General features: G+C 40.7%; 1 protein-coding gene across 5 annotated transcripts in view; it reads right to left on the minus strand.

The window, feature by feature from the left end:
- ENTPD1 (ectonucleoside triphosphate diphosphohydrolase 1) overlaps window positions 1–18,368 on the minus strand; it is an 89,258-nt gene that overhangs the window by 6,327 nt on the left and 64,563 nt on the right. For all 5 annotated transcript variants that reach the window (XM_014532701.1, XM_014532699.1, XM_014532698.1 and 2 more), the window contains 5 exons: window positions 16,999–17,149; window positions 14,584–14,743; window positions 13,655–13,894; window positions 12,067–12,324; window positions 3,771–3,887 (listed from right to left, as the gene is read on the minus strand). In XM_014532701.1, the coding sequence (XP_014388187.1) occupies window positions 3,771–3,887; window positions 12,067–12,324; window positions 13,655–13,894; window positions 14,584–14,743; window positions 16,999–17,149 (926 nt within the window). The remainder of the gene's footprint in view (window positions 1–3,770; window positions 3,888–12,066; window positions 12,325–13,654; window positions 13,895–14,583; window positions 14,744–16,998; window positions 17,150–18,368) is intronic.

Here is an 18,368-nt window from a genome sequence, read left to right on the forward strand (position 1 = left end):
CATCTGAGTCATGCATGTGTTTACTTACTCTACTCCTGAAAGATTTTAACAGCTACCTGCCAACCCTTGCCTTTGCCTAGTTGTTGTGAATATGTGCCCTTATGCTCCTCTTCTCCCCTCGATTAAAGTCAACAGGCGAGGACATGGCTAGCTCAGCTCCAGTTATTTCTTCTCTGCCCTATTCCTCAGCCCTTGAGATAGGCATTCCCTCCCATGTACACCCTAGGAAGAGAGAGAACTAACATTTGTTAAGCACATACCAGGAATTACACCAGATGTATATGTAGGACCTCTTGGCTGCCTGTCTGTCCCGCTTTTGCTCAGATTTCTCTCCCCTCACAAGGAACATCCTATCTCTAAACCCTAACTGGTAGCTGGAGTCTGTCTCTCACTTGACTCCTGCCAGTCCTCAATCCCTGGAAAACTAATTCCACACCTAATTCCACGCCTGCTTTGTCCTGCTCTGATGGAATTCTTCGAATGACCCAGCTTGGAAGCTTCCTTTTTATTACAGTCCTTGAAATTACTCTTTGATCAACTCCTCTGCATATGACGTTCTCCTGAGACCTTGGTGTGATATCAGTTGACTTTGCCTTTCCAGGTCCCTGCCCCTTTCTGTCTGCACTTTGCTTTTTCTTTGTCAAAAGACCTCTTCTCCCATTTGATGTAGTCTTGGCAGGCCTGTCAAACAACCCCTATGGGATACAGAATTCCACAAATCCACTGTTGCAACCTCAGAGGCTCTTAAAGGCTTGCTTGTCCCTTGGGGGAATGCTATTTTGGCCTAATTTCTCTGAATTCTTCAACACTTCTATCTCCTTCTTCCTTCTAAGGCAGCAGTTCTCAACCTGTGGGTCGCAACCCCTTTGGGGGTCGAATGACCCTTTCACAGGGGTCGCCTAAGACCATCGGAAAACACATATATAATTACATATTGTTTTTGTGATTAATCACTATGCTTTAATTATGTTCAATTTGTAACAATGAAATTGGGGGTCACCACAACATGAGGAACTTTATTAAAGTGTCGCAGCATTAGGAAGGTTGAGAACCACTGTTCTAGGGACTATACATTGGCTATGCAGTCTAACTTGCTGAGGACTAATTACGATACAAGCTAACAATATAGAAGCCAAAGTCATCTACCTAGTTCATCAATCCAGAATTGATCATGTTATTGTTTTTTTTCAGTTACAGTTGACATAAAATATATTAGTTTCAGGTGTACAACATAGCGATTACACATTTATGTAACTTACAAAGTGATCACCCCAGTAAGTCTAGTTCTCACCTGACACCATACGTAATTATTTTAATATCATTGACTATTTACCTGTGCTGTACTTTACATTAAGACAGTTTGTATTTCTTCATTCCATCACCTTTTACACCCCAGAATTGATAATGTTAACGCTTGTGGATTCAATACTATGTGCTCTCCAAATAGGGCGATGGTTCGCCCTCCTTTACATTTTATTTCCCCTGCCAAAGTAAGGACAGGCAGTACGGTTATAGTATTATAAAGCAGCACCTTTCAGCACATAATATATGCTTAACAATTGTCTGCCGAAGGTGTCTAGAAGGACATTCCCAAACTAAAGTCAGACTGGGGTATCAGTCCTTCCTCATGTTGACGTTAGCAGGAAAAGAAGAAAAGAGTTACCCCATAACAGAATATTTCACACACACACACACACACACACACACACACACACACACACACACACACGATGCTTTCCACACCGATGGACAATGCAATTAGAAAAAATACTGGGTCATAACACCCATCTCAACATTCTAGGCTCTGTGTGAGGGTCTGGGTCTCACTCACCTGCAACTCCACCCCCATCCACCCTGTATTCCCACATCCCTCCCCACCAAATGTTTCAGAATTTCTCACAAATGCAGGTTTTCCTGACCTTGCTTCCAGGGCCAGCCTCTGAGCAATTCCTCATGTGACTTAATTGAGTAGACTTGCAGGTCTGCTTACTATAAAGTTCTCAACCAAATGTAAATGTAATCTGAGGAAATAAAAAGTGGATGAGCCTGGCAGGCATGGCTCAGCGGTTGAGCATCAACCTATGAACCAGGAGATTACAGTTTAATTTCCGGTCAGGGCACATGTCCTGGTTGTGGGCTCGATCCCCCAGTGTGTGTGCAGGAGGCAGCCGATCAATAATTCTCTCTCATCATTGATGTTTCTATCTCTCCCTCTCCCTTCCTCTCTGAAATCAGTAACATATTTTTAAAAAATAAAGTGGATGAGAGTAAGGAGAGAAATCTGACAGAGCTTTCCTTTGGAACATGAAGTAATTTTTTTTTCCAGAGTGCAGCCTAAATTTACTTTCTTGGCAGCCTGATGTCTAATTTCCACAACTTCAAGGTCTTCCTCCACAGATCATCACCAACTGCAAAATGCCTCCCCTAACTGTTTTGTAAGGTGTTGGGGCATATTTGAGCAGGTCTTTTGAAAAGCCCTGATTACCCTTTCTTTAACTCAGACAAAGTACCTAAGGAGAATTCCAAACCTCCAGGCTCTTGCACAACCTTCCTTCCCCCTTTGTCAGTGCAGATGGGAACAGCATCCATTTTTAGTTAATTACATTTTTTCAGAATGAAATCATTCACTTTTGCAACTGTGTTAGCTTAAAACAGCCGCTGTTTTGCACTACTCCTAGATGATGTCTTTTTTAAAATCAGAGTAGACCCCATAGCTCTCTTCTTCCTGGAAACTTTCATCAAATAGTGCCAAATCTTGAATGACTCAGTGCCTCAGACAAGAAAAAGTTTGTGCTTTCAAATTTATGAGTAAGTAGGAGATATCAGGGCCTAGGCAGTGGTGTCTGTGGCAGGTTCTGTGAATTGCCCATCTTTCTTGCTAATAAAACTCTCATTTGGGTGTTTGGATAGGGGAGTGGGTGACAACATGCCCAGGTCCAGGAAGCAGCTCAGTGATGGATCTAAGACTCTAAACCAGTCATAAAATCCTGCACCCTGCTTTCCCAGCCAGTCTTGGCCAATGAGAAATATAAGAGAAACTGTTAAGGAGCCTCTGGGATAGATTTTGCTTCCTATGAAAAGGAACAGACATATCTGGCTCTACCCTTCTTCTGACCTTGAACATAGCTGCAATCCCTGAAGCTAGATCTTGTGTCCATCAGAAAATAGACATAGCCCTGGCCAGTGTTTTTGGTGGTTAGAGTATCAGCCCGAGCACCAAAGGGTCTCAGGTTCGATTGATGATCAAGGGCACATACTAGAGTTGCAGGTTCAAGCCCACCCCCATCGAGGCATGTGTTGGAGGCGACCATTCGATGTGTCTCTCTCACATTAATGTTTCTCGCTCTCCACCTCCCCCCTCCCTTCGACTCTTTCTCTAAAAATCAATGGAAAAAATATCCTCAGGTAAGGAATAACAGAGAGAGAGAGAGAGAGAGAGAGAGAGAGAGAGAGAGAGAGAGAAAGGAAATGAAAAGAGACATAACAACAGAACTGAAGAATGGCTGAGATAGAGTCAAATTGCTGACCCCATGCCAGCAGCTGCCTACCACCAGACCTCACTTTGAGAAAAATAAGACCTTGTTTTAAGCCACTGAATGCCAAGTTATCAAGAAATGCTGATGAACTCACTTCTGAATGCACCATTTGGACTTCCCTAACATGTTTGCTGTATTGTGGTCAAATTAGCACGACTTAAAGGGCAGACTCACATCCTCCTTGTTGTCAAGGACACAGAACAATGGTAACAAATGCTATTTCTAGTTACTTACATCTTTCCAAGGCCGAGAGCAGAACTCTTCCATCCTGTCAGTTATATCTTCCTGAGAGAGGTGTTTCTCTGATGTGAGATTTAAAAAATTCATCACATAGTAATAAGCTGAAAATGCCTGCAAGAGAAAAAATGCAGTTTTGCAATGTCCAGGACAGAGGGATGCTGAGTCCCTTTCCAGAAGGCCATACCCTTAATGAAGGTGCCTAGAAATCTTTGCTGAGTCAATTCACAGGGTTTTTGATATTTCAGACCCTAGCAAAGGGGTCACTTTGCTGCTGCCATGCATTTCTGAGCCAGCTGGTAGCTAATTTTCTCTAATTTTAATGGGAGAGTCAGGGAGAAAGAAATATGGGGGAAAGAGGAGATAAGAAAAAAGAGGGAGAGGTTACAAAAATCCCATCTTCAAAAAACTATTTTATATGATTTTTCAAATAAATAAAAACTGGAAAATTCTATATAAGGATATTAAGTCTTATCTCTGAATGGCAATTATAAGGTGTTTTTGTATTGCTTCCTTTAAATAGTCAATCTTTAACAAATATTTATTGCAGATTTATCATGAGTTAGGCACCCCTGAAAAGTTTATACAAATCATATCATAAAGGAGAACTATAGAAAAAGTTAAAAGTTGAAATGAGTGAAAAAGGAGACATTTGATTAAAATAACCTAAATTTTATCACTTAGAGACAATTAGTATTAAATGTGATATAGCAAAAAATATTTTACCTCCATCCTAATACATACATCTAATTTTTATCATACTTTATACCACCCTATAACTTCCCTTTGTACCCTTTTAATATAGTATGTATTTAAAGAGGAAAAACTAATTGAGCAGAGCTTCTAGATGAGGCATCTGAAACCTTAACTCTGGTGTTTTTTCCCTTTCCCTGAAGGATGCCAGTGTTTAGGAGAAATCATTTTGGAGGTCGTAAGAGCATGTCATTTGCTTATGTATGCCAGGCCCTGGGCCGAGTCACAGAGTCCACTGTGCATATTGGAGAGGAGTAAAAAGGTTTCCCTTTGCTAGCAGTATTTGGATTAGAGAGTACATTTTGCCTTCACTAAAGTAGAAGTGACTATAGAAAAAAAAATGTGATTCTCAAACAAGCCAAGTGCATTCCTGTGTAATTTTCATGGGCAGAGATACAGGTGGGCAAAGAACAGGCTGTTGGTGGGTAAAGGACAGGAGTTAGCAGGGACCCCCATGGGGGCTCAGTTCTGACTCAGAGAAAAGGAAAATTATCCTCTATTGGACAGGTTCATGCCAGCTTTTTAACAATGGCATTTAAAAAAAATATTCATATATATATATATATATATATATATATATAAAACATATCTAATTTTAAAACATGAATGTAAGTGTATTTGTCCTTTTTAATAAATTATTTTCATTGATATTTTTGTTTGATTTTCTCCTCCATTTCTTTTTTTTTAATAGATTTATTGGTCCATTACTTTAATTGAGGTAAAGAAACCTTGAAAATTTACAGGCTAACAGTTTATCAAGCAATACAAATTCTTTTGTTTACCTCAAAATGTAATACTAATCCCATAGTAAACAATGGACAGAATGTTTTATACACAGACACATGAAAAAAAGTGGACAAAAACCTCGTGCCAACATCAAAAATGCAACAAAAGGTCTTTTTTTCTTTTTACAATCTCTGGATTCCACAACAGGGGGAAAAAAGGTGACATTCTTTTTAAAATTTGGTGGCTTCATGACACAAAGACTTTGATCTGTAAATCATTTTCTCATCGGCGCACATTCTTGAACACTTTTTTTTATTCACAGCTTTTGATTTGGCTTAATGGCAGCATGGAGAGAGAACACATTTACACAGAGGACTTGATCAACACCTCAGAAGGTGGTTTTTTCCTATAAAAAATTTCAATGTAAAGAATGACTTCTAAACATAAGAAATACGGTCCATAATTTGGACATGATCTAAGCAAAAGGTTGTTTTTGTTTTGTCTTTTTCAACAGTTAAAATACAAGTTAGAAAGTCTGCTGGCAGTTTATGTCAGGTGTACATCGTTTCCCCATGCATTCCCAACTCATAGACCTCGAGGGAGCAGGCACACAGAAGTACAGGGGACAGGGCATCTACTGGCTGGACCCAAACCTCAGGGTGAGCAGGTGAATGGAGTGGACTGTTCAGAGCTGCTGGCTTGTTATTCAGTGAAGGCCCAGCTGACACGGGCACCATTTCAACATACTGAGTCACATTTTTGTTTACAATCTACTTTCATCGCTCCATTTCCACACCGAGGAAAAAGTATCCTCCCTTCTTCTTTCCAGTGTGTGGCTAAAGGGCTGGCCTGGGACGGTGAACCAGCCTATCAAACAGGGGTGTTGACAGCTGTTGCCTGCTCTCACCTGGCCTGCAGGGAGCCAGATTCCTCCCCAGTGAGAGCAGAGCATGTTCAATACTCAGTCACTGGTTTTCATCGAAAAAGCCCTAGTAAAATTAACTAAATTATGTGAGTCAAAACAGTATGTTTTCTGTTTTTGGTATTTCAACCTGTGGAGAATTTCTTCCTGAAATGTGCTGGTCTGGGGCCCCCACAGTATCTTTTAAAAAGCTGCTCTGCCGAATCAGGGTAAACCTTTAATATTGTCATAATCTATACAGTTCTTTGTATCTATGTGATTTGTCGATGCTGATGCTATTTATCCTCTACAATCAAAAGTGTGCCAACAGGCACTAAGTTAATCTCTCACACTCTAAAACAAAACAGGTCTTGTGGTCCCTGTGTTTCCTTACATTATCAAAAACATCATTTGGCAATAGCAATACTTAGCTTTCTCTTCCCAAAAGGCAGCCCTAATTATGAACCCTACTTTCTTATTTGTTTCTTTAAGAGGACTGAGGACTATGTTAGACCTCTTGTATTTAAGCTGAACAACTGATTACATTTCTAAAAACTCTTTTTTTAAATCCAGGATCTAAAAAACACCCATTAAAGAATAAGGCATTTTAACAGATGTTGACAAATTCTCAAAAAGTAGAGTCAGGCTTTTCACAGTCTGTGGCATTTTAAAAAGTCTGGATTTGTTTATTTTCAAGTGCTAAGTACACAGAATGTTTATGTATGAGACACAGAATCTTACTGGTTTGCTAAAGTTATTTTTTCAAAGCCCTTATTTACAGGCTCTCTATAGTAGCAAAAACTACCTGGATAATGCATTTTTCTGCCACACAGAAGGGATCAGACAGCCGTACCCAGAAAGCATTTCAAATACATACGATTAAGAAAGAACAGTCAAACCCCCTGTAACAGAGTCCCTCCCCACCTTTTCTAATGCAGCCAGCCCTGCGCATGCTCTTATCTGTGCAGCTATGTGGAGACCAGATATCCCTCAAACAAAAAGCTAACCACCTACTGAGTAGATTGATCAAATACCGGGTTTCTGGTTTAGTCACTGAATTTTAAAAAAAACCATAAGGAAGAGGACAACTCCAACACACCCAGCTCAATCTGTCTGGTCCAGGGGATGACATTTCCCCCAAATTTACTGATAAATGCCACCTGCCATCCAAAATAGAGAAAACATTCTCCTCCATTTCTAGTTCCAACAGAAGTCCACATTAAATGTATTACTAGGTTTTTATTCTTTTTTATGTTACTGTAAGTGGGATTTGCTAATTTCCTTTTCAAATAGTTCATTGTTAATGCATAGGAGTGCAACTGATTTTTGTATGTTGATGTTATGTCCTACAATTTCAGTGAATTCATTTAGTAGATTTTTGTGTGTGAAGTCTTTAGGGTTTTCTTTATATAAGATCAGGTCATCTGCAAACAGAGACAGTTTTCTCCCTTTCTGATGTAGATGCCTTTTATTTCTTCTTCTTGTCTAATTGCTCTAGGGAGGACTTCCAGAAAATATTAAATAGAAGTGGTAAGAGTGAGCATCCTTGCCTTGTTTCTGATCTTAAAGGAAAATCTTTCCATTTTCACCACTGAGTATAATGTTAGCTGTATATTTTTCATATATGGCTTTTATTGTGTTGAGGTCATTTCTTTCCATTCCTAGTTTATTGTGAGTTTTTATCATAAAAGAATATTAAATTTCACCAAATGCTTTTTTCCGCTTCTATTGAGATGATGTGATGTGGCATATCACATTAATTGATTTTGTATGTTGAACCATTGTTGCATCCCATGGACAAATCCCACTTAGTCAGGTATATTGTCCATTTAATGTGCTGTTGCATTCAGTTTGCTAGTTTTTTGTGGAGAATTTTAGTTATTCAAACATTTCCACATATTTGTGAGTTTTTCAATTTTCTTCTGCTGTTGTTTCCAAGTTTCACCCCACTGTGGTAAGAAAAGATACCTGGTATGATTTCTGTCCTCTTAAATTGGTTGACTTGTTTTGTAACCTAATATGATATCTTAGAGAATGTTCCATGTGCACTTGAGAAGAATGTAGATTCCACTGTTGTTGGGTGGAATGGTCTGTATTTTTGTCTGTTAGATCCATTTGGCCTCCCTGAAGTGTTTTTCAGGTATGCTGTTCCTTTGTTGATTTTCTGGATAGTACTTCAATCCATTATTGAAAGTAAAGTACTAAAGCCTCCTACTATTATTGTATTGTTGTTTATCCCATCAGTTCTGTCAATGTTTTCTTTAAATATTCAAGTGCTTTGATTTGGGATACATATCTTCCTGGTGAATTGACCTTTTATCATTATATAAGTCCTTGTTCTCGTGACAATTTTTGACTTAAAGTCTATTTTGTCTGGTAAGTATAGCCACCTTTGCTTTCTTTTGGTTGCCATTTGCATGGAATATTTTTTCCTTTCCCTTCACTTTTGGCCTATGTGTGTCCTTAAATCTAAAGTGAGTTTCTTGTAGGTAGCATATAGTTGGATCTTACAGACAACATAGAGTTGAATCTTTAAACTCCCTATATAGTTTTAGTTTCTTTATAATTAGCACTAATCTTTATAATAGATATTTCCTTACATTATTACATTTCAAAAGACTTTCTGAAATTAGTCCTAGAGCTCATCTACCATTAAGAAATTCTCTTGCTTTTGCTAAGATGTGATATTTACTTTTTGAATAAGTAAAAATTATTTTTAAAACATGAACAAACAGAAAATTTTTATAGGTGAATTTAGCAAAATACTGAGCCTTCACTGCAATACATAGTGATCAAATCAGCAGGGCCTCCCGGTCCATACCACTCCCTACCCCCAAAGCTCTGCATGTCATGCATTTCTGTTCAATTTAATTGAGTTAGTTTCAGTACAGCAGTCTATCCTCTCTCAATTCTATTTCTTGTTTTTGTGATATCAATTATCCACCCTCCTCCCTGCTTCCCCAACTTTGGAGAATCTCCCAAGGAGCCCTTTTCCCACTCTGACATGGCTTCTGAAACTCTGCTCATCAACATCACCAGTAACCTCTTCACTGCCAAAAACAATTGTCATTTTTTATTCTACCTCTTCCTTGACTTTTGGCTGCATATCATTCATTTATTCATTCATTCTTCGTTCTTTCTTTCACCAAATATTTACCGAGTATCCTGTTCTGAGCAGTGATCAAAACAGGTGAAAATCCTGCCCTCTAGTGGAAAGCAGCAGAACTCCAACAAATAACATAGTATATGATGGATGGTGGTGACAAGTGCCACAAAAATAAAACCTTTTGTTACATGCCCCACATATATAGAGCCTCTGTGGGCAGATTAGAGAAGCCCACAGAGTAGGCATAGGTCATTTATAATTTCTTCCAGACCTGATGCAATCTATTTCAGTCATTTTTATCATGAGAACTGTTGCCTGGTAATTCCACCTTTATCAGGTTTCCAGGGAAACACATCCAGAAAGTTAACCTAAAGCCAAATTTGTCCATAAAGGAAGAAAAGGGGTTTCTTAAATCATTTTCCAAAGGTCAAATAAAAAACATATTGGGGGAAAATATTAAATGAAGCATTGTAGATACAGAAGGAACAGGCATTACAGTCTAGTCTCAAGATTCTTCCCCAAACTAACCAATTGACGTATTCTCCTACCCCCATTCTAACTTGCTTCTCTAACTTGTATTAACAGATATTAGATTGTATCTGCCTGGCAGGACGCATTTTAGAGGCAGAAGTGGCATCAATTGCAGGGTGTTTTGTCTCTGGCATATGTATCTGTGTTTGCTTTCCATACTTCCAAATAAACTTGACCTCTGACACTTGTGTGGCATTCACTCCCAGACATTGCTCTGCTTAGGCTCATAGTTCTACTTTAATCTCTAGTTTTTATGTACTTTTTGTTTTAGGTTAAAGGCTCTAATGTGGAGTTCATAGGTCCACCTCCAGGGATCATGGTGTCTTTTAAATTGAATGCAAAGATTTCAGCATTTCTACTTAGAAGACCCTTAGCTTTCATCGCATTCTTCAAAGAGTCTTGTGATCCCTTAAAGCAAGCATGTCAAACTTGCAGCCCCAGGCCACATGTGGCCCACAACAAATTTTCATTAACAATTACTCATTTATTTCAGCCCTTTGTATTCAGCATGTCTCTATTGAACTAAACCTACATTTCTATGAAAAGGGCCCTTGGCTGTCCCCAGCATTCCTGGCCACCTTCCTCCCTTTTGTGGTACCCTCCTTTCTCTTCTAGTAGTTGGATCCAAGGCAGGGGCCTTGGCCTAAAAAAAAGCCAACATGAGCAGCCAGTGCCAGCTCAGCTATAGGGCATCCAGGTAAGGTTCTGGTTTGTTTTAAATTTGGGTTTGGACCAGCTTATAACCAACTTTTACTCTATCAGTCATTGTCCTGTCATGTATTTCCCTCAGGAAACTTGAGGAGAGGGGAAGCTGTGGTCTGGGCCATGGTTAAGGTAAGCGCAGGTTACCTTGCCCATTGTCATTTTCCCAGAGTTCAAATAGTTCACCAGTGGCAAAGCCAGGATTAACCCCGGGTGTGGTTACTATAGGGCCTGTGCTCTTTCTTTCTTTCTTTTTTTTATATATATTTTATTGATTTTTATTTTTTTACAGAGAGGAAGGGAAAGGGATAGAGAGTTAGAAACATCGATGAGAGAGAAATATCTATCAGCTGCCTCCTGCACACTCCCTACTGGGGATGTGCTCGCAACCAAGGCACATGCCCTTGACCGGAATCGAACCTGGGACCCTTGAGTCCGCAGGCCGTCGCTCTCTCCACTGAGCTAAACCGGTTAGGGCGGGCCTGTGCTCTTTCCAAGGAGCTCTTTCTGTGACATTGGGCTGGGCCAAGAGACCTTGGGAGAAATTCTCCTACTGGGGTCCTAGAGGAGAATTAAACCTCTCTCCTCATGTGCTGATCTGTTTTCTGAAAAAGGGAGAAAAGGTGTAAAAGCAGACAAAAGCTCTTCTTTGAGTGATATCTTAAGTATGAGTGAGATAATGCCTGTATAGTGCTTAGTCAGTAATTGGCACCCCACGGATGGCAGCTAATTCTGCAATATACTGAACTACTATACTGTGATTACAGTAATTCTTGGACTCCAGGAACAAAATATGAGATTGGAGTAATGAGTAGATCAAGGAGCATCTCTTCTGCCTCTGCTCAAATATGTTACCTTATTTTGAAGTGATTAAGAAAAAAAGGAATTTTGAGTTGGGATTCAAATAGTCCCCCAAGTCTTCAAAATGTAATGAAAATGAGTATCTTCAGTATTTCCTTGGGGTTTTCTGAGTTTCTACTTCCTAAATGTCTTTATAGAGCATGGGTTGGGAACCATTTTTCTGCCAAGGGCCATTTGGATATTTATAATATCATTCATGGGACATACAAAATTATCAACTTAAAAATTAGCCTGCTGTATTTGGTTAAATATTTAATTAACTCACCCCTAATGCCTTGACAGGGCCAGACCAAATGATGTTCCCCACCCTAAACGACCATGGTAACCCATTCCCCTTTATCATAGATGGGTTTAGAGGTGTGAATTTGACTAAATTCTGGCCAGTGACATCCGTAAAGATTTTTGTTGGCATTTCTGCAAAACTGAAGGTGTATGCAAGAGAAACTTCCTTCTTTCCTTCTTTGGCTTTGCTTGTGAAGACATAATGCTGAGAGCAGTAGCTGCCATCCTAACATCACTAGAAGGTCATGGAAAAGCTGATCCTGAGTCATCAAATTATCAAGCCAAAGAACTAATCCTGAGTTTTCTACCTCAAGGCTTATATCATGTGAGAGAAAAATAAATCCTATTATTTAAACTCTTTATAGTCACATATTCTATAACTTGCAGCCAAAATCATCCCAACCAATATACCTTATCATTTCACAACTTACCCCAAATTGTCCTTGAAGTTGTGGCAAGAAAATTTTATTGAAGGCACAGTGGGAGTAAGGGCAGTCACTATTATTGAAGAGTCTAAAGACACTTTCCTGGCATAGCTGATAGTTTCCAGTGCCTTGGATTTTCAACTGAAGGAATGGAAGAGTCGTCTTATATGTCTTGGTGCAGGGGCTGTTGGTAAGGTCACTTATGCTCATTACCCTGCTGTACCCACGGTTGAAACACGGGTCATTGATGGTTCCATTTGAAACCTGAATGGAAAAAATCACTTGAAGGGGTCATGTGCAAAGCTTTGGGTACAAAAGCACCAGTCTGACTTCATTAATGTGTAAGAATTGTACAATATCCCAGCACTCGGCATTGGCTTCAGTATGCCTCTGTCTGGCTTTTTCAGTCTTGGGAATAGTCAGATTTGTATCACAGGCACCAGAAGTAGCATCAAATGTAAATAAACTTTTTCTATTCATAGAAAGCAAATATAATTCAAGCTGGGCCCAGAAATGCCATTGGTTTGGAATGTTCCTCAGTTCTAATCACATAGGTCAGAAACAGATTTACTCTCTGGAGGTGCCTGAGTCCACATCAGATCAACAGCAAAAAAAGAGGGGCTTAAAAGACATAGCTCAGACTGCAGCAGTATCGAAGCAGTCCAGTCAGTGTTTAGGAATGAGGGAAAACCACATAGACTCAAAATTCTGAGCCTAGATAGTTCTCCAGGAATTGGCCTATGTCCCCGCCCCCACCTCCAAGCAAAAAAAATAAATAAGAAGCTTCAAGACCTGGAAGTGCCTCAGATTATTTGTCAGGAGAATCAAAATGGGTCTTTAACCCACAACCCAATATGTTCAAGAGAATAAAGGGGACTGCTGTGGATCAGAGGCTTCTGGAGCCTTGGTGCTCAGTAGTCATCTCTCAGCCCCCGTTCCTGTGGAAGTCATCTTATGGATAGTGCTTCTGAGAGCCAGAGAGCAGGCTTTGGAGGAGAACAGAGAACTGTTGTCCTTTCAGTGGAGACAGGGAACAGCTGGATGTGACATCCTTGTTCTGTGTTTGTTTATTAGGGTGTGCCTGGTACTCAGATAACTGCAAGTATGTTTAACTTTCTTGCCTTCAAAATGCAGAAAGCGTCTGGGGACAAGATATGAAGTGTTGATCCATTAACTTTGTGTTTTCCCTGAAGCATTTTTTTCTCCTCCTCTCCAGGTTGTTTCTAACAACCCTGTTTTCTGCAATTTGTAGGAAATAGAGATTAAAAAATGGGAAAGAGGTTATAAACTGCTCACACCCTCCCCTACTACAATGCCCTAGCGTGTAATTTTTATTGTCAACCCCACAGGGCCGAGAAATTATTTCCCAAGAAAGGATCTGAGTCGTGTCCTTGGAGATTGTGCAGTAAACAAATATAGGAGGTGATGTCTGGAGGGAATGATTCTTACGGGTCTACCAGATGTACTTAGAAAAGGTTTGGAAAGTACAGTAACCAACTTCAAATCAATCACTGAAGTAGAAGAGAAAACAACAGGATGTGAGGGCTGGCAGCCCAGATGTGGAAAAGTCAGGTCTGGATTCAGTTATACTTGCCTGAGTGTCCTTGATTAGTTTCTTCAAGAGCGCTTGATCCTTCCCGTAGCACAAGAAGCTGTGTGTGTACACATTGTAGTCCTTGCCATACAGACGAAAGTACAGAGCATTCTCTGGAGACTCAATTGTCTGGTTTCCGGGCACAAAAGTGATTTGTGTAGAGGCTCCCCCAAGGTCCAAAGCTCCATACGTTTCCTGACTATTGCTTTCATTTCCCAACGGGTAGAGCCATCTCAGTTTCTGAAGGAGAGTACAGTTACCAGTGGTAGAAATCTCTGGACCCCTCCCCCCCTTTTACACATTATTTCTCGGACTCAAGAACTTCCTAATGTGAAGGACTAGGGGCATAAGGGTGACACAAAGCCCCCTGGAGGTTCCTGAATCCACATCAGATCAACAGCAAGAAAAGAGGGGTTTCAAAGACATAGCTCAGACTGCAGTAGTATCGGAGCAGTACAGTCAGTATTTAGGAACGAGGGATTTGGGGCTAGAAAGACTCAAATTCAAATCCTCACATATTTGCTCATTAGCCATGTAACCTTGAGCAGAATTATTACCCTTCTCTAGGCTTCTATTTGGGGCTCTAAAATGAGAGAATACCTCATATGGTTGTTCTGAAGATTAAATCATTCAGTACATGAAAGTGATTAATATAGCATAAGACACATAGCAGTAGGCAAATATTAGCTATTCTTTTTAATGATAGACTTTTATGTCTCTCTCTGAAGTGAAGTTATGGCTTCCTTATTCTCCAATAGTAAAAGTTCTTCTAAGAGAATTATATCTCTAGTGACCCTTGTAAATGTGGGGGTAAATTAATTTGTCCAGTTCATCCATCATTCACTCTGGCAGGCAATCCAAGTATTGCTTGAGAGACCGATGGCATTGGCCCCCAGGGAGCCACTCCATGGGTGCTGTAAGATAATCACCTTCGTGAATTTCCCCATCAGGTAGTTGATAGTAATCCAGCCATAGGCACCTTCCTCTTTTCCAGAGATGATTCTGGCACCCTGGAAGTCAAAGGGGAGGCTTCTGAGGCTCTCTGTCACCTCCTCCAGGACATCATCTGCCAAGTTTTCATTTTCAAGTCTATGCAAAGGAAGAGCTGAGGTTACCTGTTTTGTTTTTAATAACTGCAACTATCCATCTCAGCCACAGCTTCCAGTCAGTTCTCCCAGGAAGTGAATGATCACTCACTGGAATAAACAGGGATATGGAAATACCAACACATGGCTGCCTGAGGGGCCTCCTTTGGGGGAAGCAGAACTATCTTTTAGCCCCTCTCTCCAAATCCAAATCCTTCCAATCACTGAATAGGTTCATCTTCCTAAAATACCACTTTTGTTGTTTCCTGGCTCCAAAAAATTATCAAAGTAATTTTAATTATTGTGGTGGTGGTAGCTTGGTATTATTTGATCACCACTCGTAGAACTAAAGTGTGCCACAGTTAGCCATCGCTGGTGGCTCCTAGCTGGTCACATACCCAGTTCCTGCTTGAGGTTCTTAATTAGACTGTAGTAAACACCAAGTGGCAAATGTCCTGGGACAGACACCCAACCCCCATTGGTGCCAGACTGGGGCGGGGGGAGGGGGAACCTTCCTCATATTGTGTGTCAGTTCTTGGGTCTGTTTGAGACCTTGAGACCTAAAGGAGGAATCTTCCAGGATTGTCATAATGAAGATGGAATGCAGTTGCTTCCAAGATATAGATTACTCAACATTGAGAGCCTCTGGGTCAGAGGATGCTGCCTTCCAGCTGGCATTAGACTCCTGTAATCTCTCACCTGTGTGACTTCCATACCCAACTAACTGGCTCCCTTATCCCTAGTTTTCTTCCCTCCAGCCCACCTTCTCTGCCAGTGGCACCAGTTTTGTAACATCACTTAATGACTTCCCATTATCTCTCAAATAAACTCCAAACTCCCTAGCCTGCCTTACAAGGCACTATGTGATCTGGACCCTACCTTTTCAGAATCCTGACTCTACCATTTACCAGGTATGACTCTCGGTAACTTACTTAACATTTGTAAGTCACAGCTTCCTTATCTGGTTAATAATCCTATATAATAAAACCCTAACATGCAAATCGACCGAACAACAGAATGACCGGTCGCTATGACATGCACATTCAACGCAGGAGCTGCCCCTGGTGGTCAGTGTGCTCCCACAGGGGGAGGGCCGCTCAGCCAGAAGCCAGGCTCGCTGGTCCTTAGCACTGCCTCGGAGGCGGGAGTCTCTCCTGCCTCTGCAGCAGTTGGACATCCCCCGAGGGGTCCCAGACTGCGAGAGGGCGCAGGCTGGGCTGAGGGACCCCCCTCCCCAGTGCACGAATGTCGTGCACCAAGCCTCTGATAGTTAATAATACCTCTTCATAGAGATATTATCATTGAAGTGCAGTAATAAGAACATGGGCTCAACAAACACAAGCTGCTAATATTGTCACTACTACTACTATTATTATTTTGCTGTCTGCGCCATATCTTCTATCCATTTATAGTCTTCTGAACATGTCCTGGTCTCTCATATATGCCTGCCTTTGCACATCTATTAGGATACAAGCTCCAGGAAGGCGGGGACTCTGTCCTCTTCACTGTATCCCCAGAACTTAGAACAGTGTGTGACACATAATAGGTGCCAAATAAACATAGATTATGCAATACATGATGTCTGCTCTGCCTGTGGTGCCCTTACCCCACCCTCCAACTTGTCCTTCACGATTCAGCTCACATGTCCCCTCCTCTGGTAAATCCTCCTGCCCCACTCCCATTCTGGGCGGGTAAAGTGTGCTTATGTAGTAGCTCTGAGGAGCCTTCTATTAAAAAAAAACTGATCTCCCTGTATTGAAACTCTGATCTCCTTGAGGGCTGAAGTTACCTACTTCCATATCCTGGGACATAGTAGGCAGTCAATACATGCTGCATTAATGAATAAATGAACAAATAATGCACACAAATACTAAGTGATGACCATAAAGATGTGCTAGTTGTGATTTTTTGTGTCTTGGGACACCTGCAACTCTCCTTGGTCTTCCCCCTCCCAGAGATTGAATGGCTAAATCTGTAGCCCCAAATCCCAGAGTATATAGGCTCAATCTTTTTCTCTCTGGGCCCTTACCCCTTGAATTTCCTGTGGGGAGAAGGGCAAGAGGGATTTTTTTAAAAAATGTACTTAAACTCTCAAAGTTACACATACTAAGAGTTTGGGAGTTTTGCCCACTCACTGAGATTCAGGATATTTAGAATTGTGGGTGTTAGGGAAGTATGGCACTCTCCCATAACTTAAGAGGCTCCTTGCACTGCCAAACCTAACTCCCAACTGCTCCTGGTCCCTACGTGTGGCTATACCTGAGCAACCGCATGCCTGCTGTAGCTCCCAGGTAGACAGGTGTCTGTTGGTGCTGGGCCACTGGAATCATTTCCTTGGCTTTTTGCATGCAGTCAAGCAGATAAGTGCTTAACTCACTTACTTTATTAGCAAATTTTGAGATTCCAGGACCTAGGAAAAGATATAGAAGCAGATGACAATATATTTTTTAAGTATAAAACATACCTTGACAGTATTACAGCAAAATACTGGTGTTTCCTGATAATTCAGTCAGACAATTTCTTGATGTGATATATACTAGTATTAGTTTGCTCTACGGGTAACTCTCTGAACCAACTTAGCCCTGGTAGGGACTTGTTTTCAGACCTCAGGCTGGGCCTGTCTGCTGTTCAATAATTTTGCCATTGGGTGGCGCAACTTTCACATTCAATTGCATAACCTTCCTAACGGGTTCAGATTCTAATGGGAATCTTAGGAGATAGCTACTTTATATAGCCACATTTTCATGTTTCTTCCACAAAATTGTAATTAGCAACACTAATTCTAGAAGATCTAAAAGGATAATGATGACACTTAAAACATAAATTAAAATAAGCACCAGTCACATTGGCTTTTACTGAAAAGATAGGAACTGCTACTAATTAGCTATGGAATCTAGTTAGAATAAACAGGAATAGCATCTATGTTTCCTCAGTGATTTTTCCACTCTGATTCCAGCCTCCCTAGTAATACTGTTTTCCCCGTTGTAGAGCAAAACTAATTGTTGCTATGGAGAGGATGAGAGCCAAGATCCTGTAAGCTTTTGAAGTGAGCAATTTCAGTTCACTTTAAGATAACATCCACACCGTCATAGATTTGGTTTAAAGATAAGTATCCAGATATGTTATCCATATCTAATTCACAGGTTTATAAAAAGCCTGGTTACTTAGCCATCATCAGAAAATCAGCTCTAAATTATCATCTATTGTTTTAATTCAAAAAGTCTGGTCTTCAAGAATGGGTGAGACCCAGCATCTGTGCTTTAACAAACCCTACAAGGTGGTTCAAATTTGAGAACCACTGGTTAAGACATGGGTTTGAAGTTGGGAGGATCTGCATTTGAATCCCAGTTCCATCACTTACTAGCTCAAGCAACCTTAAACACATGGCACAACATTGCGCAACCTCAGTGCCCTCGTTTTAAAAATGGGAATAAAAATACATGCCTCACAGGAAGATCATGAAGATGAAATAATATTTTTAGTACTTATGTTGGTGCGTGGCACACAGAAGTGTCTTGTTGATGGGAGGGACTATTGCTCAGGTATTTTTTTGAAATGAAATCTTTTTTGTTGGAAATATTACATATGTCTCCTTTTCTTCCCCCCCCCCCCCCCGCCCCCATTGAACC

Source organism: Myotis brandtii, unplaced genomic scaffold (assembly GCF_000412655.1).
Source record: "Myotis brandtii unplaced genomic scaffold, ASM41265v1 scaffold902, whole genome shotgun sequence".
Lineage (NCBI taxonomy): Eukaryota > Metazoa > Chordata > Mammalia > Chiroptera > Vespertilionidae > Myotis > Myotis brandtii.